This window comes from Dicentrarchus labrax, unplaced genomic scaffold, assembly GCF_905237075.1.
Source record: "Dicentrarchus labrax unplaced genomic scaffold, dlabrax2021, whole genome shotgun sequence".
Lineage (NCBI taxonomy): Eukaryota > Metazoa > Chordata > Actinopteri > Moronidae > Dicentrarchus > Dicentrarchus labrax.
In genome coordinates, this window is record NW_026136720.1 from 30,961,395 (window position 1) to 30,986,001 (window position 24,607).

General features: G+C 39.9%; 1 protein-coding gene across 9 annotated transcripts in view; it reads right to left on the reverse strand.

The window, feature by feature from the left end:
• ppfibp2b (PPFIA binding protein 2b) overlaps positions 1-24,607 on the reverse strand; it is an 82,700-nt gene that overhangs the window by 36,132 nt on the left and 21,961 nt on the right. For 7 of the 9 annotated variants that reach the window (XM_051383376.1, XM_051383375.1, XM_051383382.1 and 4 more), the window contains exons 2-5: positions 24,142-24,246; positions 20,314-20,522; positions 3,761-3,847; positions 1,133-1,246 (exon numbers count right to left, since the gene is read on the reverse strand). In XM_051383376.1, coding sequence (XP_051239336.1) covers positions 1,133-1,246; positions 3,761-3,847; positions 20,314-20,522; positions 24,142-24,223 — 492 coding nt within the window. In that variant the 5' untranslated portion in view covers positions 24,224-24,246. Of the gene's footprint in view, positions 1-1,132; positions 1,247-2,070; positions 2,196-3,760; positions 3,848-11,103; positions 11,693-20,313; positions 20,523-24,141; positions 24,247-24,607 lie in introns of those variants that run through there. The other 2 variants (XM_051383381.1, XM_051383383.1) reach the window with 2 other exon arrangements.

Below are 24,607 nucleotides of genomic sequence, written 5' to 3' on the forward strand. Positions count from 1 at the left end.
TGGACCATTTTACTTTAGGGCCAAAAACAACTTACTGTCCCAAAAACCAAACATTTTAGACCTCACTATACTGTAATGCAAAGTCCTTCAAACTGTCTGAAACAACATTGGTAGCAGAACAGTCCACAGTTCTTTATCCAAAAGGTCACCTTCAAATTGTTGGTTTTAAGAGTAAACTGTCTAATCTAGTGATGACTAAACAAACACAGTGTAATGTTGAGCTTTGACCTGTAAAATCTTGTTGCTTGTGTTGAACCCACCACGTAACTGTGCGGATGATGAGTCAGAGAAGGTCAACGGTATAAAGTCAAGCTGGAATGCTCTGAATAAAACACTGCACCACTCCTTTATTTATTCATTTACAGTACCACCTTACTTCTACTAGTATTCCATCCATGTGGACATCCTGTTTGACAGCTGGCAGACAAATGATTATGCTTATGCCATTACTTGAGATGTAATATAAGTGGATTGACACTTCAAACAAGAATATATTTCAATTACGAGCAAAAGGTCATCTTAATAACTATTCCCTGTCATTCAGCTGTCACAATTTAATTTTCAGTTTCAGTATAACTTTGGAACATTTGAGAACATGTAATTTCTCTAATATTTCTCTAATATGTGCAAATTAATGTAGTTTAGTGATTAAAAAAACTGAGACTATACTGTGATATAAAACTGAACTTCACTCCACAGCAGACAGACTACGTTATCTGCATCTTCTAGCCATCTACGGCTTCATATTTGTCTTTTTTAAATCTGTACTGTCCGTTTATAATATGCTTGCACAAAGCAAGCATTGTTAAGAACGCGTCTTGTTTGAAAAACTATTGGAATTGTCAATGGACAAAATCAACTGGGGACTCCATGCTCAATAATAACACATATTGTGGCTTCACACATTGTACAAGAATAATAAATGGAACCTCCTGTGTGTCACCCAAATATTATGCCATTTCTGTATTTCAACAGTAAACTTTTCTGTTTGCACTTTCCACCTGTAAATGAGTTTACAGTTTACAGCTTATGTGTGTGTGTGTGTGGGTGTGTGTGTGCGTGTGTGCGTGCGTGCGTGCGTGCGTGCGTGCGTGTGTGTGTGAGTGTGTGTGTGTGTGTGTGTGTGTGTTACCTGTTGCAGCATCTCCTCTGTGGAGGCCAGTTTCTGCCGGTGTTCCTCCAGAGAACTTTCTAGGTCTCTGATCTTCTCTCCCTGGGCCTCCACCTGGTCAGTCAGAACGCTCACCTAACAGGTGACACATTCATTTTATATTAGTGCACATTCTTAGACATGAAGCAGAGTTGACCAGATGCAGAAAAATTGATGTTGTTGTTGATGGAAACTTACAAACACAAAAGCACAGAGACATGGAAACATGTACACATTTTAATACAGAAACAGTCAAAACAAAACATTTATTTTCATACCCACAGTAACCTTGTCTCTGTGTCTTCCTTCACTCTACACACAAACACACATTCATCCTGGCATTCCTCAACTCCAAAACAACACACATTTACTCAGCAGCCTGTCACTCAGGAATGCATTGCACATTTACAATAATCCCCCTGACAACATGCTCACCTCCTGCCAAACATCACACACACACACACACACACACACACACACACTACAATTCTCCTCTTCTCCTAAACTATGCCAAATCCCTCTGACAGCAACTGATTCTCTGTCACTTTGGCTTCCCTGATTTTTACCCCTGCAGCCACGTCCTGTCTCACAGCGCTCTGGCAATAAAGAATCTCCCACAAAGTTTCTGGCTCAACATGAATCAAAATCCAGATCACAAAGAAAACCCGGACGTGTGAGCAGACGAGTGAAAGATCTGGTAGCGTGCGCTTCCTAACAATGACTAGGTGAACAATAATCAACTGACTAAATGAATGAAACAAGTATGTGAATGAGCCTAAGATCATGTGTGTGTTTAGCACCTAAAACACCTATTTGACTCGTACCTGACAAATGTAATGTATCTATCTCCTATAAAACATTATTTAAGGTTGTAGGAACACAAAGCAATTAAAAGACAAGGCTCTGATATAGACTCTTACCTCTACTGTGCTCCGCTGCTGAGCTACCCACACACACACAAATGCAGGTGAAAGTTCTCTACTAAACACAGAGTGTGTATATGCTAACACACTGGACAACCTGGAAGCGGGCAACCTGTCAACAGCCAGTTAAATCTCCTGTCAGGAAAAATAAGCCCCAGTCACCTTGTATATGAACCAATCAGAGCGGGTGTCAGATGAGGAATGTGTAACAAGTAGGCGTGTGCGTGTGTGTGTGTGTGTGTGTGAGAGTGTTGGTGAGAAATGAGATACGGACTTTATGACAACTTTATGAACCAGAGTCGTCCAGACGGGCGGTGCACTTTAACTCAACTTTCATAAAAGATCCAGTCACATCACCTTACCCAGAGTACGAAACAAACACACACACACAACCACAGGTGAAGAGAGCCTGAGGAGCAGATTGAGAACTGTGATTTAGCGGGAAGAATGTAACAGCAGATTGTTAAGATCACAGCTGTATGAACCAGCTATTAAAGTGATCTAAGAGCAGAGAGAGCCTGTTGAAATCATACAGCACAGAGATATAATCTTCTGCTTTACCACTGTAGCGTTGATGTTGATTGTTACTGCAAAAGTCGCCAGTAAACACGTGCTCAGACGGTTTAAAAGTGTTCGGGCATGTTTTGTTATGAAATAACATGAAATATCTAAAGCACGAGGATTACAGACCAGCAACTAAGCTGTTTTTCCAGTGTGGCACCAAACCCTCCTGACAAATCCCTGGCTCATTTACTAATAGTAGGGATTCAAACAATTAATAAACACAACAGAACAAGAATTACAATTATGATAAGTCCCACTGAATGAAATGCAGATTCAGAAAGTTGTGTTTTTTTATTTGTTTTGTTTTTGCCTTTATTTTGATAGATGACAATAGAGATTGAAATGTGAAATGAGGGAGGAGAGAAAGGGGGGTGACGTGCAACCTCACTGGAATTGAATCAGGGACTTTTACGATTTCATGGTTCTCGTTTTTAGACTAGTTTTTAAAATGTGGTCTTTATCAGATTCCAGTTTAAGAGGTCCCGGTCCTGAAGTCAATGTCGATCTAGAATGACGTAAAAAGTCACATGAATTCTGATATGACTGCTCACACTGCAAACAATGAGACCTGTATCTGATTTTTACCACATATGAAAGTGGCCCAAATCAGAATTGAAAAGATCAGAGTCATGAGAGCAAATAAATAGAGAATGTGATTAGGGTGATTTGCAGTGTGAATGTAGCCACCCGGACCACTCAAAGTGCTTTACAACACTTATAACACCCATTCAAACACCCATTCACACACTGACGGCACAGCCATCAGGAGCAATTTGGGGTTCAATATCTTGCCAGAGGACACTTCAACTGGACAGGGGGGACCCTGAATTGAACCAGCAACCCTCCGATGATTAGACAACCTGAGCCACAGCCACTTATGATTTGTTTTTAAAAAGTCACTTTATAGCAACTGATGACCTTTAAAGCTCAGTGAAACTAGCTGTGACATAAACAGTCTTAGAACAAATTGGTGTAGCTAACTGGTTGACTGTGCAGTCTCTTTGTCAGTTGTAAAACACACACACACACACACACACACACACACACACATACACATCACACATACACACACACACACACACACACACACACACACACACACACACACACACACAGTTCTGACCTGTAGCACCAGAGACTCCTTGTCTCCCTCTAGGCGGAGCAGCCGTTCTTGGTAGGTTTCATTGTTGGCTGGAGAACACAGGTTCACCTGGATAAAAGCACAGAAAAACAAAAATTAGGTAAAAACACTGGGCATCACTATTTTCTCTTTGTTGACTGAGTTAGCTTGATTTAAAACATCAGTTCTAGTCAATCTAAACTTTTGACGAAGCAACAAGTCGTTTACCCTAAACCTACGAAAGTGTATGCTTATTCACAATTGGCTGGATTGTGATTTCTCTCTTAAACACTAACATTTGTGACATATTGAATAATTTGTGTACAATTGGGTTGACACAATGAACTATGTTAATTAACTGAGTTAGTTTCAATAATCATAGCTGAATTACTACAATAATACTGATTACTAAACTCAGTCTGTATAATTCTCTGTGTTTAAAGACCCAAATCGGCTGGATCAGAATCAAAAGGATCATTTTAGCTGGTTAACATCATGTTAGCCTGGATTAGCTGAGCCATGTCTGGAGAACAGGGCCCTGGACTGGAGGATCATTATCATGTCAGATACACATGTACAATCACTTGAAGCCCCTTGACTGCACACAGAAGATCTTCATGTCACTAATGGTGTGCCTGTTAAAACCTGTAGGCTGTACCATCAATGATTTTGGGGTTTAAAGGGGGTGAAAAATGATACATTGTAATTCTTTTAGATCACTTTAAAGGGATCTGTTTTCACTTAAGCTAGTTAAAAAGCCACATTTAATCACATTACATCTTAAAAATGTATTGATACCAGGTTGTAACACCTTTAGAGGTGAAAACTTCCAAGGGGTAGTGTATATACTTTTATAGGAACTGTATTTGTCGTCTGGAGCTTCAGACAACAACTAAACAATATCTCGTTCTTTTTTCTTTTAAAATGTTTCTGGCTTGTGGCTGTTGGAAGCGGAGAGATTACAGATGTATGAAATGCATTATTGGCATTTTGATCTACTGATGCCTGCTTCATGTTCAGGACTGGTGTGAGCTGAACTGCTGACGCCTGCACAAGGAGCTGACTGAGCTGTAGCTGTTTAAATATAGACTTTTTCACAAGGCACATGATGAAGAGTTATGAAATATCATCTGACTTGCCTGATCCCATTTATCCAGAATTAGAAATAAATGGCAAAACAAAACCTGTAAATGTTCACAGGACCACTCTATTCCCATCTCTAGCCACTGGCTAACAAAACATGTCTGAAATAAACAGATACAGATATTTTTTTAACAGCCAGGCAGCTTAGTGGGAGAAAACGCTGTGTCAGGCTCCGTCTAGAAATAGAAATGCTTTGTAATATGTATTTACGCTGTGAAAGACATCTTTCCTCTTGCCAGTTTTGTGGTCCCTAGCTATCAGGGTTATGGCACAATTATGTGTTCCGCAACTCAGGAAGCAAAAATGAAAATTAAGCAGAACTATTTTAAATGATGTTAGGCCTAAATGATGTAGTCAGTACAGTTTCCATTTTTCTCTAAAGAGTCAGATTATCCTGTCTTTGAGACTCTGTGTCCAGGGCTGCTGACTCCTTGACTGCTCAGCCCGATGCTGCCGTTGACACGGAAACTGAGAAGGAGGAAAATGTTATTATCCAGCTATGAAGCTTAGACACGATAAAATGAGGATTTCAGCTTCTCTCAGCTTCATAGCAGAGGAAAAGCTCAACACATAGCATATAATGCTCATACATCCTCAATTTCAACTACGTTTATCAAGACTGATTACACATATCGGTTGACGGTAAAACTCTTTGAATAAACATGATGTTGTAGCTCTACCAAACTACACACTAGAGTACATATATTTAAGGCTGGTGGTAGCTGCCCATTTGCTTTAGGAAAGTGCTATCACATCCAACTGTAGCATAGGCGTTTTTACCTTACACTAAGATTACTGTTAAAAGCAGTATGCAACACATTTTATTATGAATGACTCATTGTTACAACAAACCTTGAGGCATTAGGCATGAGATCAGTGATATTCACTAGCTGAGAACTGGCTGTGAGATTTACTACATTGTTTTATGGCACATAACAAAAACTTTACATCATTTATTATTATGAGCGTTAGAACAACTTCAACTGGACAAAAAACAAATGCTATATTCATGACTTTAATGTATTTTAAGAATATCTTAGCAGCTTCTTAGACTTTTAATGAATCATTTCAAGGTCATAACTGAAATTTAAAGCTGCATTAACTAATATTTTCATATTAAGAATGCATCAAATGACTATGTATATTGTAAAAGGTATTGCTTATAGTGACAAAACGAGTATCGTCACAGAACTCTGCTCTTCCCCTAAGCTCTATAGAGCAGAACATTTTAGCTCATTGCTTTGTACGGTACATACTCGTTTCCAGCTGCAACAGGAAGTTATTTTGAGCAAGAAAGCTCAGATAAACCCACTGTACACTACCTGTTCAGCATAAAACAGCAAACAAAGTTAGCTGCTTGCTGGTGAACACAGTAGCATTTAGTCACTAAAGAGCTAGATATTTCCCTAAGGATCATGGAGACCAAAACAGAACTGAATGAAGAGTGAATTGAGCTTATATTCAGCAGGTGGCCATAAACACAACTCCAGATGAATGTTAATATTGCTCTGTGACTGCTGGGCTGTTTGCTAACAAGTTAGCCATCTCGACTTTATAGAGTGATGATATGTCAGTGTTGTGTTCACAGGTTTTTCCTTTTAACAACAAGTAGCAAAAAGCACTGGTGCTAGGATTTATGGGAACACAGTAAGAAATCAGACATTATTTGTTTATAGCAATCAATACTTTATTTGTGTTATACATTCATCTGTGTCTACAGTCCACCACACAGCTGTCTGAACTATGGCCAAAACACACTGCTTAAATACTAAAAGCCTGGAAACTAAAATGAGTGTTCAGTGTAGATGTAATTTCTTGTAAGAGGCACTTCCTGCTATCATGACGATGACCCAGTTTTGAAGAGGAGAATGTAAACATCTGCATTTTAGGCTTTTAGCTGAAACTCTTATCTGATGCAACATACAGAACAATAACTGTAGAACAAGCTTTAAGTACTGGACCACCAACAGTGCTGACTAAAAAATAAGGAGTACAATGGTTAACATTTTCATTGCCATGTTACATTCAAAGGAAAAGGCAAAGAGCACTGATGAGATTAGATTAGATATCAGATAAAATATTAGTTTGTAAGCTCTTTGTTGGCCATACATCTCTCTCTGACTGTCTGAGAACACAGACAAAAGAGCCTAAAATCAGCGTGTAATCCTCCATGATCTGTCTGTAGCTGAGGTCAGTGGGTTTAAGGGGATGTATACAGACTGGGCCACCTGACACTGACCATGTGGACATGTGAAACCTATTAAAGTACTGTAAACTAAACCGAGAGACAAGGGAGCAGAGGAGGAAAGAGAGAAAGAAAGTGTGAGATCAAAAGATTTTACTTAGGCTCTACTGAGACCATGTTTGGATTAACTGTCATCAAAGGTACAAAATACCACAGTGTGAAAAGGGCTTGTGTCTGAAAGCCTCCCTTGACTTCTAATATAGGTTTGCAATAAAGTTACAGTATGACTATTGGTTTGTGACTCCAGTGGGAGAAGTCAGGAAGTATGTGAAATATGCTGTAATCACAGATATTCCCATCAGACTACAGAGAAGCAGCGCCATTTCACGGAGGTGACAGAGCACTTCAAGGGGCTGATAGAGGCAACTAGGCCAGTCTGGTTCTATCTGTCTGTCATCGCCCGGTGGATCGTGTGAGTAAGGAGGGAAGGGGACAGGGAGGCAGATTTGGGGGGCGGAGTTAGGTTCCTTGCATTATCGCTTCTGTGGCTAACACTGATGGAAATACAATCAGTTAAACAACATTTGGTAACACTTTATCTGGATAGTCTGCCTACAGATTTGTAAAATTTCAGTCTTATTAGAAGCGCATTAGTTGAGATTCAACTGTTTTCTGACACCACCTTGGTTAAGGTTTGGTTAGGTTAGGCCACAAAATATTGGTTAGCATATGTTCATGAATTGTCACATATACTTTTGAAACATTTAGAGACAAAACATTTCAAATGTTACAAATACTAGACATCTAAATAAAGTTTTTAAAACTGACTGGCAGCAGACCATGTTTTAAAGTCTGTATGTATGGGAAGTGGCAGTAGTTGAAGGTATGAAAGCTGTGCAAGAGCAAAGAGTTTTTACAACAACAGCTCTGGCCAGTGGAGTGGGTGGGACTCCTGATGACATACAGTGCTGTATATGATCCCACTGCCTATGAATGCATGACAACATGCAGGACAGCACCTACTTTTAATGATTCACAAAAAAGCTACACAAAACAGTCACTGTAGTGTAAATATACAGCACTTACAATATAAACAGTAACTGGAGCATTTAACCCATTTTAAAGTGAGGTCACTTTGTGTCTACAGTCATACATTTCTCTGCCTTCAAAACCTGTTTTTTCTACTTTGAGTAAAAACACTAGTCAAACTGATTTTGTGGTAGGAAACAACATTTTCTTAAATTCAGTGATGAGTGTTGACTTGATTTGGTCATGGAGCGTGTGTAACACATTAGCTTATAGGCTCTCTAGTCACACCACTGTGTCTCTAAATCTAATTTAAAAGCTGGTCCAATTCAATTTTATGTCTGCACAGCTTGACAATCAACATTCGCAGTGAGTGTGGAAAGTGAATTTGAAGGTGAGTTGATGACATTCAGGATGACTCTTCATTTATCAGCAGAGCTCAGTTTACATTAAAATACATTTTTGTTAATGCTCTAAACATGTTTAGTCATGCTACACACAGTGATAAACACAGATTTGCTATCTGTTATGGAGTGCACCAAACCATTGTATAACCACAGGATAAACGTGCACAATGGGTGGCATGATGCAATAAATGAGCCTTCTCTTCGACAGGAAATAAAGGTGAAGGAACTGCACTCATACACTGTTTTTGCAGCTAACCAGCTGTAACCATCACATTTCCCTGAAGAGATAAAGAACGTGTTTGGTGTGTCTAGATTTGTATTTTGTGGCAGGCTAGAATCTGTTTTGTTAATTTTGTCAAATTGTCTCTTTTGTTATCCATAACGCGCTGGTGGTCAAGTGCGCAAGAGAGTGAACAAAGAGAGGGAGCAATGTTAGTGAGAACCAAGCAGTGAGCAGTGAATGTTATTTTCTGATTGTTTCACAGTGGTATTTGTTCTAAAGCGCAAAGAAACACGGCCACAATCCTGCGGGAAGAAGCCAAATTGCTGGATTTTGTTCATCCTGTCCACTGTCCACCACCTCTCTGGGTGTGTGTGTGTGTAGCTCAGCCCTGCCCTCAGAACAAACAGACACACAGACCCCATACCTCACCCGGTCAACACTCAGAAACGATATAAAATAAAATAAGAAAATACAAGTATTGGGCAGGTCTCTGCAGATACAGTGGCACACACAGCAACTGACTGAGAAAGATGGATTATTTTTGTATGACTCTGTACATTGTTGTAAATCCTACTCAGTATGATGCCACCAAATTCTTTAATTCTTCAATCACTTAATGTGGCATTGTATACACTTTCTATGTTGTGATATATATTGATATTGGAAAAGACAAAATTTTGACACACGCTGCCACTTCATCTGTTTGAAGAAATTGTCCACAAACTAACATGCTGCCTCTTTTACAGACATATTTTAAGTTGGAGAAAGTTAAGCTCATTCTTTGAAAACAGATCCCTGCCTTTAAAGACTTCAGACTCAAACATGTCTTAATCAGCTTCACTCTATCTATGTATCTGCTGTGTCAGTATACTGAATTTAGAAATAGAGTACAATGTGCTGGAAAAAGCAGGATATCTGCTTTGGAGGCTCAATTGATGAGATATCCGAGAAACAGAAATCAGCAGAGTAAAAAGTACCCTGAATGCAGCATGACATGACTCAAATGTGATAAGGCCCAAAATGTGGATGAACATTTTGTTATTCTGTGTTACCAAGTGAAAAAAGCCATTAAAGAGACAAAGAGTGCCACCTGCAGAAACTGTAACAGATTAGCACACTACTTGATCAGCTTTTGTGAATATTTCTTGTGTAAATTCGAAGGAAATGTCACATAGAGAAGCATCAAGTTGATATGAGCATGACAAAGCTGTTAAAATTATATCTTTTTTACACACCTCTCTGTGTGAGAACTGCTTATAACCTGAACCAGGGATCTCAATTCAGCCCACGACACAAAAATGTAATATAATTCTTTAATTACGACTTTAATTATTTTTGTTTCATATCAATTTAAAATACGCTGTTATATACTTTTAAAATAAAAACACAATTCTATTTTACAAATTGTTTTTTATTTGCTGCAAAATAATGCTAAAGGTCAAAGGTGCCTGCTAAAGGGTAAATAAGAAAAGTTTTGCAAACAATAAAGATGATATAAATGATGATATAAAAATGTATAGAAACTTGTTTGCATTTTTTTTTTTAAAGTATGATGGAAACATTTTGAAAAATATTGCACATTCCTGTAGTACTTGACCACTGAAGTGGCCCTAATACCAGCAGTGGCCCCAAGCCAGTTTGAGTTTGAGAGCCCTGGCCTGAACAGTTGTTCCAAAATGTAGTATCCGTTCGAATGGTCAGCGAAGGTCATTTTCAAGGTCACTATATAATGCTAAAAAGAAGAAGAAAAAAAATCTGAACAGTTTTTAGGGTCTTAAAGTGAAATATTTCAGGCCTAATGTAAAGACATCCGACAGAATGACACAGACTTGGCAAGGCGCTGATTTACATCTACAATAATCCGCTTATATGACCCAACCCAACACCAAAACTCTTATTCCTGAAACTTTGTGTCTTAACAGCACAGATCTCCCGTGGCAAAGTCCCTCTCTGATTGAATCCAGCAGTATCAGACGATGCTTTGTCAACAACAATCAGCTGATGGATAATGCTCCTAATCTGATAACACAGTCCTTGTGATGCGTGCCTCCACACACACACACACACGCCCTAACAACACTGCAACAAGTTGAGATGCAGCCCAGCTCTTGAGCTAAAGGAAATTACATCAGAAAACAGTCTGTCACCGGGAAATAACACAATACGAACATGCATCTGAGCTGGAATGATAATCATCTCACCGGGACAGAGGAGCTTCCCCTTTCTCTTATAAACACGGCTCTTCTCTCTGCTCCAAAAAAACATACTGGAAACTCCTTCAAGGCATCAATTTAACGGAAGGAATGCGATGCAAGGACAGACATTGAGGAGAAAAAAGTCTAAATGAAAGCTCAGCGCTCACCTTTTTGAGCCAGGAGAAGTGCTTGTAGAAGTCAATGGGAGTCTCCATGCTCCCAGCCCATCGCTGCCCTGCCTGTTCCCACTGAGTTCTTGTCCGACTCTATCAGACTGGGTGCGTAAACACGGCCCACAGACTGGGCAAAGTAAGAGTGGATTCTTGAGACCGCTGCAGCATGTGAGCACTGTCATGTAAGTGTGTGTGAATGTGTGTGTGTGTGACTGTGTTGATCACAGCTGTGGAGGAGGGCGTTTTACGATCTCCTCGCCTTCTGAGAGGGACAACTCCCCCCTGTTTTGTCCCCCTCCTCCTACAGTGCTTCTCTCTTTTCTTTCCTTCGTTAGTATCACTGCTTTTTCTCTCCCTTTCCCTACTTTCTCCCCACTTTATGTTCCCTCACTCTCTCAGTCATCTCTCCTTTCATTCAGACACTCGCTGCCTCCTCTTTTTCTTTCCCCGTTCTTGGAGTTGTTGCATTTTTTTCACCTTCCAGTCACTCCTCTCTTTCCAAAACTCTCTCTCTCTTTTCTTCCTTTCTTTATTTCTCAGTCGCTCCCCCTCTTTTCTTCTCTCTCCCTGCTGAGGTCCGTCTGACAGCCAAATGGCCGAGCCCAGAAAGGAAGGGGGTGGTGGGAGGGCCGTTTTTCTTCTTTCTCTGTCATCTGTTTGTGTCTGAATGTTGGCCCATGTTCTCCCTTTCTCTCACGCACACACAGACACAGACACACACACACAGACACACACTACGCCAGTAGCATTTGATGTCAGACACGCGAATAAAGCAGCAACAGGCTATAATGTCAGCACAAACACAAGCCATGCCAGATATCTCCCCCTCGCTTGTGCCCTCTTTTAATTAAGTTACACTCAGAGCGTCGGGAGACTCCAAAACACTGTCTGCACAAGTGAGAGACTCTCTCTCCCCTTTTCTCTACCCCCCCTCCCCATATGTCTGTCTTTCTGTGGCTTATCATCTTCATGTTTAAACCCATTAGCTCAGGTTTCCATTTCCTGTGTATTTTACAAAACTGTTCACCATAACAATGCACAGCCATTTGTCTGAATGACAGGTTCATTTATATATCACACACACACACACACACACACACACACACACACACACACACACACACACACACACACACTCACACACAAACTCAAATACGAATAACTGCTCAGTAGATTATGGGCTTTTCAAAGTGTCTTTATATAAGAAAAAGTCAGAAATAGACCTAAATAAAACCTTAATGGCTTCATGGTGTTGTTGTGTACCCAAATTCCACTTTGTACATCTGCAGACCTGCAAGGGTCTCTGTAATATACATTTCGTCATGGGCACAAAGCTCAGTGCAGGACTAGTCGAGACAGAGCCAAAACCGAGTACAAATAGTTCTGAGTCAAGTCAGAGTCCAGAGAGGTTCGAGTCCAAGTCAAGACAGAGTCCAACTGAGAAAGACAGAGTCAAGACCGAGACAGAAAAAAGGAATGCTTTTGCCATTGCCAATGAGATGAGTTTTGGCAGCCAGGCATTCAATTGCAAGTGACATTGATTGGCCGCCTGGTGGCCATAGTTAGTTAAGAAGGTAACCCGTTACCCATTCTAGTTAAATTTTGAAACCAATACCAGTTTTCTGAACAAGCATGCTTCATCAAAGGTTTTGTTTTGAAGTTAAAAAGTAAAAAAAACATATGCTGGACTCGAGACCAACTAAAGACCAACTCCGTCTGACTGCAAATAGCAAGCAGTCCAAGACAAGTCCGAGAAAAGAAAAAAAAACTACAGCACTAAGAGTACTTCAGCACTGATGAGGGTACATTTTGGGAAGCATGATTTATGAAGCTTATGGTATGTACATGAATGTGCATCGACTGCACATGTGTAAAACACATCCACATACACAGATATCTAATGTAGTATCTACTGCACAGAGCTGGCTGTGTCGGTTTTGCAGTGTGGAGGACTATCAGGGGATTACTGTTGATGGGTCAAATGACATGAAGTGTTTGAATCTGCTTGTTGAACACTTTTAAATCAAGTTTTCCTGCTGGACACAAGATGTCTATTTCACTGTGAAGTCCATTCTCAGTGGATGTGCACTGGTGGCTTCAAGTTTCTACATCACACTGACTGACTTCCAAACTATTTGCGATGTCACAAATTAGGTGGTAGGCCTTGCCCCTTAAAATCTGATTTTCAATGAGCACAGAAAAGCGTTCCACTTTCAGCAGATGAATGTGAAAACATCCTTCTAGTGTCAAACTCTGCACAGACAGCATTCAAACAGCACACTGTAGGGACTAGAAGAGAAACAGATTTATGGCAGAGGGGGGTTTAAGAATAGATCAAATGACTCTTTGTAATGTGAAAGGGGGCACTCAGTGATGAACCTACTATACAAAGAATCATCACCCAACTCTGCAGTACCCCTCAGGATGACTGCACTTTTTAGCACTGTTCAGCTCATTCTTTATGTTTTAGTTTCTTTACTTTCTTTACTTTACTGTCACCAAAAAGCTGAAACCTGAAAATAAGATGAGTAGCATTAGATATAAAAACGTTGATAAAAGCCACTATGTGTAAGATTTGAATCTGTCCCACTTTCCTCAGTGCTAATATAAAAAAAAAGCTGGTGTCTGGCAAAGAAACACATTCTCTTTGACTAGGTTTGGGAAAACTCTTCTCCAAATATCATCAACTCAATCAGGAACACAGGAACATCATCTGAAGACATGGCAGCGTCTCTGGGTCAGCAATAATGAGTAGCAGTCAGTGTATCACAACTTCCTGCCTATAATACACTTATGATGCTTCCTGTGTTTACATGTGTGTATCTGTGAGTGTGTTTCACCCCTGGGGACCGGCCCACAGGGTGCACACTAATTGCAGAGCTCCAGTGTCTTTGATCCCGTTCTTCTAGGTCAGCAGGGAGGAGGAGGAAGGAGGAGAAGGTGGACAGGATGAGGACAAGAGGGAGCAGCCAACCTTACATATTAGCTGCCTTGATAATCTGCCAGGCTTTTGTTCATCTGCTATTGAAATAGTCCAGTTCCACCAAAGAAATAGTCCCTTTGGAAACAGTTGAAAAAAAGTAGTGTAGTGTTGATCATCCATGGTAACAGGGACATTACTGCTGGGAAGAAATGAGTTTTTCAATGCTGCTAACCTTAACCCCTACAATTTTATTAACTGCTACAATGAGCTTTCCCTGACCTTAACCTTAAACAGTGTTTTATTGCCTAACCCTAACCGTACTTTATTTACAATATAACCACAACCTTTCCCTAACCCTAACCATACTGTAGCCATGCGCAGGTATAGCATGAAGCAAAAATCTTAAAAGCACTGGCTTTTAAGGATGGATAGAGTTCAATCAGATTTTTTTTTAATTGTATAACTTAAAATTTAAAACTGGACGGGTGCACTGGTGTGTGCCTACAACGACCCAGGAAACAGACACACATCCTCAGTGGGAGTCAGGCTGTGAGCCTTTCTTGCTTGGAATTTTCCATCTCTCTCTTCCCTCATTTCTTGCCACCTTTATCCTGTCAACTCTGTAATTAAAAGACGTGTGTAGGATTTAGTGGCATCTAGTGGTGTAGTTGCAGATTGCAACTAACTTGCTTCCCCCTACCTTTCCAAGTGCCACACGAGTGAAAAGTGCAAACTGTCCTATCTACAGCCAGTGTTTGGTTTGTCCCTAATGGGCTACTTTAGAAACATGGTGGTTCAACATGGCGGACTCCGTGGAGGGTGACCAGCTGGCATCTGTAGATAAAAAAGGTCTCATTCCAAAATAACAAAAACAAAACGATTCTTATTTTTAGGTGATTATACACTAATGAAAACATATTTATGAATATTATATTACATTTCTGCCAATAGATCTTCCTAAATGTTACACACTGGACCTTTAAGGCATAATAGGACTTGGAAAATGCACAAGTGGAAAAAAAAAACCTAGAACAGAAACACCGTAATAAATCCTCTTCCAGTTTTCACTTCACCTTCTAGGTATTTCTAGAAGCATACTCCAACCAGAGAACCTTGTTTAACATAAACTGTGGTGAACAAGTGTCAAGAAGTGTGAAAGTTCAGGAAACACAACAAGACCTGCGTGTGTGGGGGACATACAATCAGGGTAAATATTTATTCTAAACCAATCTGCACCCAGGTATTTCTTATCGTTAAAAAAAAATCTAAACCATGCATAAATCCCTATAGGAGATTACACTGATATTTTGCAAGTATAATAAACATTTCACTTATATTAACATATGGCTTCAAGGGAAACAAACACAGGCCCTGAACAGGTTCACAACCTGTTTCTCCTTGAAATTCCCTCAAGCTTTTCCATCAACTGAACCTGCCTCCTCTATATAATACCTGCTCAGAACAAATAAAGTGAACAAACAAAGACAACACCATCATGTTACACTGCATGCTAATCCATCAGTGCAAAAAAAAGGACAGCATGGAGGAGGAAGGGAGGAGTGAATACAAGAGGTGGGAGAAAAAGGGGAGAGAGAGTTGGAGGAATGAAAATAAGAAAGATTTAGAGGGAGGGAGGGCTGGCCGGTGAATGTGTGCAACATGTGAGACATCTGCTGTTGAAACAATGTAGGAGCTCAAAAAGCTGTTGAACTGGAGCCAAGATCCAGTTTGCCTTTTCAGCCTCAACCGGCTGAATCTGTGTGTTAAATCCTATACTGCTTTCTGAGCAGAAAACAGCAGCCTCTGCAGGACAACACTCAGCAACAGCAACAAACATACAACTGAATCTGCAACAGCTGCATGTCAGTGAATTCAGCAGAAAGCATTCACAAATTCAAAACAACACTTCAAAAAATAGGAACAAGACCTTCTGTCTATGTGATATATAGCTAAAATACTACATCAAAATCAGTCACAATGTCACAAAACAGCTAAAAACCCAGACATTTTGAATTCTTTCACCATGTTTGAGCAGTTTGAGCTTACCTTAAGAGTCGTGAGCAATCCAATCCTCTTGTTAGAGCCTTGAGTGCCTGACTACTACAGTAATTACCTCATTTACAAACAGGATCACGTCAGAAAGTAGAGAGAGGGTGTCCAAACAAGCAGAGTATGAGAGGGGAAGGGGGGAGAGTAGCAGTATGCAGTGAAAACGTTAGACAGTGAAGGTAAATAGAGAGAGAGAGAGAGAGAGAGAGAGAGAGAGAGAGAGAGAGAGGTAAAATAGTGAGGGTTGCTGTAAACAGAGAAGTTAGAGCGGCTGAAAGGCCACGCAGGACAGACAGAGGGTGTGAGGCAGGCAGATCAGCGCAGGAAGTTGATAATAGTTGAGTTGTAATGGTGTCTCTGAGGAAAACTTAATGCAACTCTAACCTCTCTCCTTGTTCCCTTCCCTCCTTCACTGTAACTGTAGAAGCAGCTGGCAATGTGTCAGAGCAATGATGGGGATGGCAATGAAAACATGGTGACTGTCAGAATCAGTCTTTGTACAGTATTACAGAGGCTTGCAAAAGTATTCACCCCATTGGCATTTTTCCTATTTTGTTGCCGTACAACCTGGAATTACAAATGATTTTTATCTGGATTTCATGTAGTGGACATACACAAAATAGTCCAAATTAGTTAAGTGAAATGAAAAAATACCTTGTTTCAAAACTTAAAAAAATAAAATAATAATAATGGAAAATTGTTGTGTGCATATGTTCACATCCCATGCATCACCATTATAGCCATAGCTAAAAAATGGAAAGAATATGGCACGACAACAAACCTGGCAAGAGAGGGCTGCCCACCAAAACTCATGCACCAAGCAAGGAGGGCATTACTCAGAGAGGCAACAAAGAGACCAAAGATGACCCTGAAGGAGCTGCAAAGCTCCAGAGCTTTCCAGAGATTGGAGTATCTGTCCGTAAAACCACATTAAGCCATATACTCCACAGAACTGGGCTTTACGGAAGAGTAGCCAGAAAAATAAAATAAAAAATAAAAAAATAAGCACGTTTTGTGTTGGTGCCAAAAGGCATGTGGGCAGCTAAACATATATTAGAAGGTATTCTAGTTCCAGTCAGATGAGACTAAAATTGAGCTTTTTGGCCATCAATACACTATGTCTGGCGCAAGCCCCATACCTCTCATCATCCTGAGAACACCATCCCCATGTTTTTCATTGGCAGGGACTGGGAAACTGGTCAGAATTGAAGAAATGATGACGCTAAATCCAGGGCAATTCTGGGGGAAACCTTGGTGAGTCAGGGATTTGAGCCTGGGACAGAGGTTCACCTCCCAGCAGGACAATGACCCTAAGCATACTGCTAAAGCAACTCTCGAGTTTAATTTCTAACCCATTTAAATGTCTTGGAATGGCCTAGTCAAAGCCCAGACCTCAATCCAATTGAGAATCTGTGGTATTATTTAAGGATTGCTGTGCACCAGCGGAACCCATCCAACTTGAAGGAGCTGGAGGAGTTTTGCCTTGAAGAATGGGAAAACATCCCAGTGGCTAGACGGCCAAGCTTATAGAAACATACCCCAATAGACTTGCAGCTGTAATTGCTGCAAAAGGTGGCTCTACTAAGTATTAACTTCGGGGGGGTTGGGGGGTACTTATGCACGCTCGAGGTTTCTGTTATTTTCAAATTGAAACTCTGACGTTATAACACAACATTAAAAACATACCACACTGATGATGACAGCAGCTTTACCTCAGAATATAAATAACACTAAATATAATATTTCTGCAAAAGAAATTCTGAAGTTTGAAGCTGGTGTGTTTTGGATTTATTCATAATAATATATTTAAGTATGCTTTCAACAGTTAACAGTTAATATTAGTACAAACAATAATAATTTTAATATTTTCTTTAATGTTTTTGTGCTAACCCTATCCCTAACTCTTTTTTTTCCCCATCGGTTCTGGTATCGGTATCATTTTAAACGTTGTTCCTGTCCAGCTCACAATGCCATTGCAACTGAACTAAAGAATACATTATATGAGTGAGAAAGAAAGAAAGCTGATAAAAAAAACAGATGAATAGATGAAGAGGCTGGTGTAAGACTGGGACAGAGACCAAATTAGTCCTGAGTTCATCCTCACAGAGATGTGCCAACCTACTGCAGCAGAGAATAGCTATTCTGTAGCACAGCAGCTAAATTCCTCTCCTCTCCCTCTGACCCGTCAGTGTGTGACCCCGCTGTAACTGCCCCTCTACTGAGAAAACACTATCACTTCTAAACACATCAGGTAAATAAATGAATTATGTGTGAATCTGTGAATGGATGTGTGAAATAAATAAAATAGCACATTTTAAATATATTCTCAAACAATAGTTAGCCACCTGGGAGCACATTAAAGACAACTGGGGCCAAGATATCATCTTGAAAAAGGATATCCCGTGCAACGTTATATGGTGCGACAGTTTTAAAAAGCACACAACTTCCATGTCACCGCCCTTAAGATTTAGGATTGGTTCTGGATGTCTCTCTGTCTCTATTGAGTGAAGAGTTTAGAGAGACTGGCTTGTAAGTCCATAACCTCCATATCTGAGCACTACTCGTTACTGACCATGAAGCAGACACCTCCCCCTTGCTCTTCCACGATTTGATTGTCCATTCCTGGCGAACCATGGTCCTCTGGGACCCTAGTCTGGGATCGTGGAGCACTTTCAACATAAAACAGCTGCTTCTTTTGGTTAGCATGACCCTCAACTTCTAAAACATCACAATGAATATACTTAATAACTTGTGCATCACCAGGCAATGCATCTAGTTCTGAGTGCAAATGAACACAACTTTTATTCACAGAGACATGTACACTAAGCACACAGTGCAATTTCTAACCCGGCTGTGTAATCTCTGAGGACAGTGAGAGTTTCACCACAAATTTAAAATGAGCGGCTCTGTAAACTCTCTGGCCGTTGACACAGAAATATAAAATCTAAAAAGGTTTGCAAGCTGTCTCTCTAGCCCTGCTGTCAGTGTGGCTCTATGGATGGCAATGTCAGTCTATCAGTCGGCCTACTTCATCACTTTGGTCCAGACTGATATTTCTGAACCATCTATTGGATTGAATCCCTTGAAAGGTTGTACAGACATTCATGATTTTCATAGTTGGACTTTGGTGATCCCTGACTGTTCCTCTAGTGCCACCATTAAGTTCACATTTGTGGCTTTGTGGTGAGTGAAAATGTCTTCACAACTATCGGATGGACTGCCATGGAATTTGGAAGAGAGATTCATGTTTCCCTCAGGATGAATTATAATCAATCACAGAAGTAATGCTCGGAATTTTTATCTAGCGCCACCATCAGGTCAGAATTTTGTCTGATAATTTTGTGTATACTTGCAAAACTAACCACCTTCCCATCAGCCTCAGCTGCACTTACAGTTTAATAAGCACATTTCAGCATGCTAACATATTCAACTACAATGATGAACAGGTTAAATTATAACTGCTGAACATTGTCATGTGAGCATGTAGTTGCTGACATTAGCATTTCGCTCAAAACATTGCTATGCCTAAATACAGCTTCACAGCTAGCATGGCACAGGAGGCTACGTTTTCCATATAATATTAGGCTTATTAAGCTTCAGGGTAAATGAGCTACAACACACAGCCATGGCCATTTATTTTATGAGTTATGCGACTTTTTTAAATTCAAGTCATCTACTAACTAAATTAATAACAAGATTCGGTGCGTCAGTGCATGTGAAACAAATGCCATTCAAACCTGGGAGGCTCTGACTAAGCAAGCCAAAGCTCCAAGAGAAGTGTGTAGAGACTGTAGAGAAGAAAATAAAACACAATGCTTTGTGGGAATAAGGAAACAGTTTCTCATGCTTGAAAAAATGAACCAGATATAATCTACACCCTGGAATGATGCTCATCTTCAGCTATTCCTTCACATGTTTTAACAACAATGAACACCAAAGAAGGTCAGCAACGGCAAGAAGCACAGACAATCCACCATGCTGAAATAATTTTACACAAACTGGAATCAAATTCTTTCATTAAAAAGACTTCTAAAATCACTACAGACACATCTTGATGCAGCTTTATATGAAACAGATGAATTAATTGTGACATCTCCAGTTGACGTGGCCGCAATTAGATTTTTGAACACTACCCTGCAGAAAGCCAAAATTATCTTAAGACTACAATTAAGAAACAACAATGTCATGTAAAGATGGAGGTTGACTTAAAGCGTAGCACACAATGTACTTACAGTTCCAGTCTGTAGCCATTCTATTAGAGCCTGTGCTGTTTCTGTAGGTAATTGTGCTCTGAGGCTGTCTCTCCCCTCCTGGTTGGGCTGGAGCTCCAAGGCGAGTTTGAGGTCCTCAGCTAACTGAACGACCTGCAGTGGACCAGCGCTGATGGGAGAACCCAGGTCATACATGCTGTTCGAAAACTCCACCGCTGCTGCTTTGGAACCTGGAGAGCATGTGGAAGAGGAGCGGAGAGGACAGACAATTACATATCACAGAGAGATTATTAATACCATTATTCAAAACTGAAATGTGACTGCAACACAAAACTAATCTATTAAGTGTATTAACAGCCAATAAGAAGACCTAGAGTGAAGCTTTGGATATTAGAGAAGCAGAATTTAATCAGAGCCATACATCCTCCTGAATGTTTCCAAAATGTCTATGTGTCACCTGGATCTTTTCCCTGGAACCCCCCCACACACACACATCTGGATGCACTCAAATAATTGTGACTGAAAAAACAGCCACACATTACAGTCTCTCCATACAGTATATGGAGTCCAAAAATAACAAAGAGCACATAATGAAAACAACCTTTGCTTGAATATCTCTGTACAACAGAGCCTGAGAGTAAGTGAAGAACTAAAAGTTAAGTCAGATATCCTTTTGAGTAGTATACTATTTATCAAAGTACTATTTTATGGTCCGTGTCAGACTTCTGACCCAAACCACGTCAATGCGACAGGGATAGCCACTCTTTTAGGGTACATGCTCCTCATTTTGTCTTGGCTGGCCGGAAGGACCCTGTTCTGTGTCACATTCACTGTCCTCCATGTTTGTTTGTGTTGTGTTCATGCAAATTTCCAGCCTGCACGGAAATTAAGAAATCGTTATTTTTTTGTTTTTGGACTGTATTGTTACTGTAACATAATGTTATATTTCTGTTCAAGTTTTCCCTTACACAATATGCTTTGATAATGCTGTTTCAATATGGCCATGGCAATAAAGCATCTTTGAATTGAATAGAGTCTCAAAAAGCACAGTGGATGGAGTACTAACAGCGGGACATTGTGCACTAACTCACTGCTGCATTTGCTGCACATTGTATAAACAAATAACTTAAGGCTGGTTGAGGAGAAGTGAAGATTGAGTGTGTACAGTATGAATATAGAAACAAACAGAATATGAACCCATTCTCCCATTCATCTCTCCATCCATCCATGGCAGACTTCAGTGTATTTGGACCAGAGCACACAGAGGAAAATATTATTCACACACTGCCAATTCAGTCTAATACTGTGATTACTTTACTATTTGTTCTACAGGGAGGTCAATGGTCAAGACCAGTTATATTTAACCCACCACTGCTGGGTGAAAGGTTCTGGGTGCTCATATAAAAATACAGACATTTATTGTCTGTTATAGCTCGTGACATTTGTAGAATTGGTCTAAAATAAAAAAGTAATTACATTAACTATTGAGGTGCTCAAGCCTCTGAACACCACAGAGCTAGCATCTTCTTCTTCTTCTACTGCCTTTAACGTGCTCCTGGGTGGCCACTTTGAAAACTATTGTTTGATTGAGAAATATTATGGTTTCAATCAGGGAACGCCATGTGCTATTTTATTTATTTCTCGCCTCTTTAAATTATTAAAGTTGTGTGGTAAAACAATATTAAATCAACATGTACTACAGTATATACTAATGTTAACTGTTTGTGCAGCTAGTGTAAATACTGTCACTGATGCAGCATCATATGTCAGTCAAACTGTGATTTTGGAGTGCCAGTGCCAATTAAATCTCACAAATAAAAGAATAAGATGTAATACTTTACTTTAATACCTTTCCAATGTGAACACACTTAAAACTAGTATGCCCCATCAGAAAATCAGCCAGGGCAACAGTAACTTGTTGCTGATACTTTATATTGCATCGGCATATATGCAATGTCCGTGCAAAAATGCTTTGCCTGCAAACAGTAAATGGTAGCACTATTCCAATCACATCAATAATACCAATATCAAAGTTATTAACCAGTGGAGAGCTTTCACCAGTATTCCCAAAAGATGCTTAATCAGAGAGAAAAGAACTGTTTATCATGGAATGCAATATGACCGACATATCTAAATTCTGTTGATAAGTGTCTCTAATATCCTTGTTAGTGATTGGCTGATGTTATCGCTAATGGGATTTTTAATGTATTTCTATTTGTGGTCACTGAGAGCCGGAACATAAATCTCAGAGTGCTCGATGAGGTCAGTGCGTTTTGGGCAAACAGCAGCGACTTGATGAGCTTCAGATGCGACAGTGGTACCTGTAAACCCTTTTTTGTCCATTTCTGCTATACAAGAGGCTGAGCTGACACACCCTTTGATGCTGGAGTGCAGGGAACTGAGACGGAAATGTGATTTTTCACATATCTGGTAATTATCAGTCACAGAAAACGTTCTAATCTGGAGGAATTCACAATGATCCGGAGTCACCAGTTTTAGTCTCTCTCACTTTCCTTTCCTCTGTGATTGAAGAGATACTCTGCTCTGCTCATCCTTTGTTTTCCAACATACTGTCAGTGGACCACTAGTTCAATTTAGTTTATCATGACTGGCTGCAGCAAACATGAACCCAGTTACACACAGAAAGACACACACAAACATGCACATGTATAAAACACACACAGAAAATGAGGTATTGTCACAGGTGAAGTAAGCTTGTTTACCACGTATTTACCTGCTGTCATCAGAAAAGGTCAAACTGGCAGTTTACTTATGGTCCAAATGTACTTAAGGTATGACCAAAAATGACGACTACAGCTGAGCTCAAAATTAATTCTCTTTACTAATTACAATTCCATACATACTCGCATCCTTAAATCCCCAGATTTGTATGTGTAATGTTGACTGGGCTTATGAAAGAAATTAAAGAAATATTCACAGCTTATAACAGGTGAAAACAAAGTAAATAAATAACTTATAAACCCTGGGGGATGTATATTATACTCACAATGCATGATAATTTCAAATCTGAAAGATATTGCAGATATTGTCGCAATTTAAGTGACATCCTTCAAGACACCTTTTGCTTAATTTCTCGTTTGTACAAAATTATACAAACAAAATAAGTACCTGCTATCTTGCATCCTGTTCTTCTTTAATTCTGCATGGACTTGACAAAGTTTCGACCACAAATGGTCTTTCTCGGTTAAGGTGAGGGTGAGAACAACCTTGAGATTATCTCTCTACTGAGTGGTCTCAGTAGACAGCCACCACAGGTTTGCTTGTTTTGGTACCCAACCGCTCTCATCACAGTTGTTTGTGTATACAAGCTTGTTCAGATATTTGGAATATGAATTGCTTTCTAATATTGCAAGACTTTGATTGTGAGGCAGTTACAGTGCCCTGCCAACTTAGTCAATAAAGTTAGCAGCCTTAAATTAAATCCTTGGTGCATAAAAATGGGACTACATACAGAAATCTTCCACTATGTTATAGTCAGTACAAAAAAGAGCAACCACAGTGAGCTGATCAGATGAAGACGTGCATACGACAGGTGCTTACTGCACTGGGCAAACATCAAAAGCCCGTAATGTAAGTGACAATACTGACTGTATTATTTCTGTTTTTATGGAAAAACCCCTGAAAGTTTGGTTTTGTTTGGCAGCGAGTTTAAGCCCCACATTATCTCTAACCCACCACACAGTCAACACTACAGTGCACTGACACATCCATACGGAACACACTAAGATCAGACTTAAGTTCTTAATACCAAACCATAATATAAAAGTGTATATAGCATTATTTTTATTCCATAATTATTATTATTATATATAACTTCATAGCTCTTACCTGCGATGATGTCATCCATCTGCTCCAGCGCCGCCTCTAGCATGTGACTGGCCTCCGTTTCCATGGTGATGGCAGGAAGCATCAGATCTCAGGTGCTCTGATGTTCTGTGAAAAAAGAAAAAAGATTTACTGTACAGCTTACTGCACATTTTCTTTTTATGTCTAGTACAGTATGTAAAGAATGTTGACACAGAGAAATGACAGGGTTTACACCAGAGTGTCTAAGAAACATCTGTGAAGCACGAGAATGATTTGGGTTCGGAATTTACAGACTAAGCTGGTCATGCACAGTCCTGTCCTGCACAGAGACACAATGAATAAGCTGTGGAGATGTGGATGCTCGAACTCTAATCCAATGAAGATAATGCATCTCATTTGCTTGGCAACTTCCTATGGGCTTTTAGAATCTAACACTCAGAAAGAAAGACTCAAACACATGAACACAAGGAGACCTCTGAATTGACAG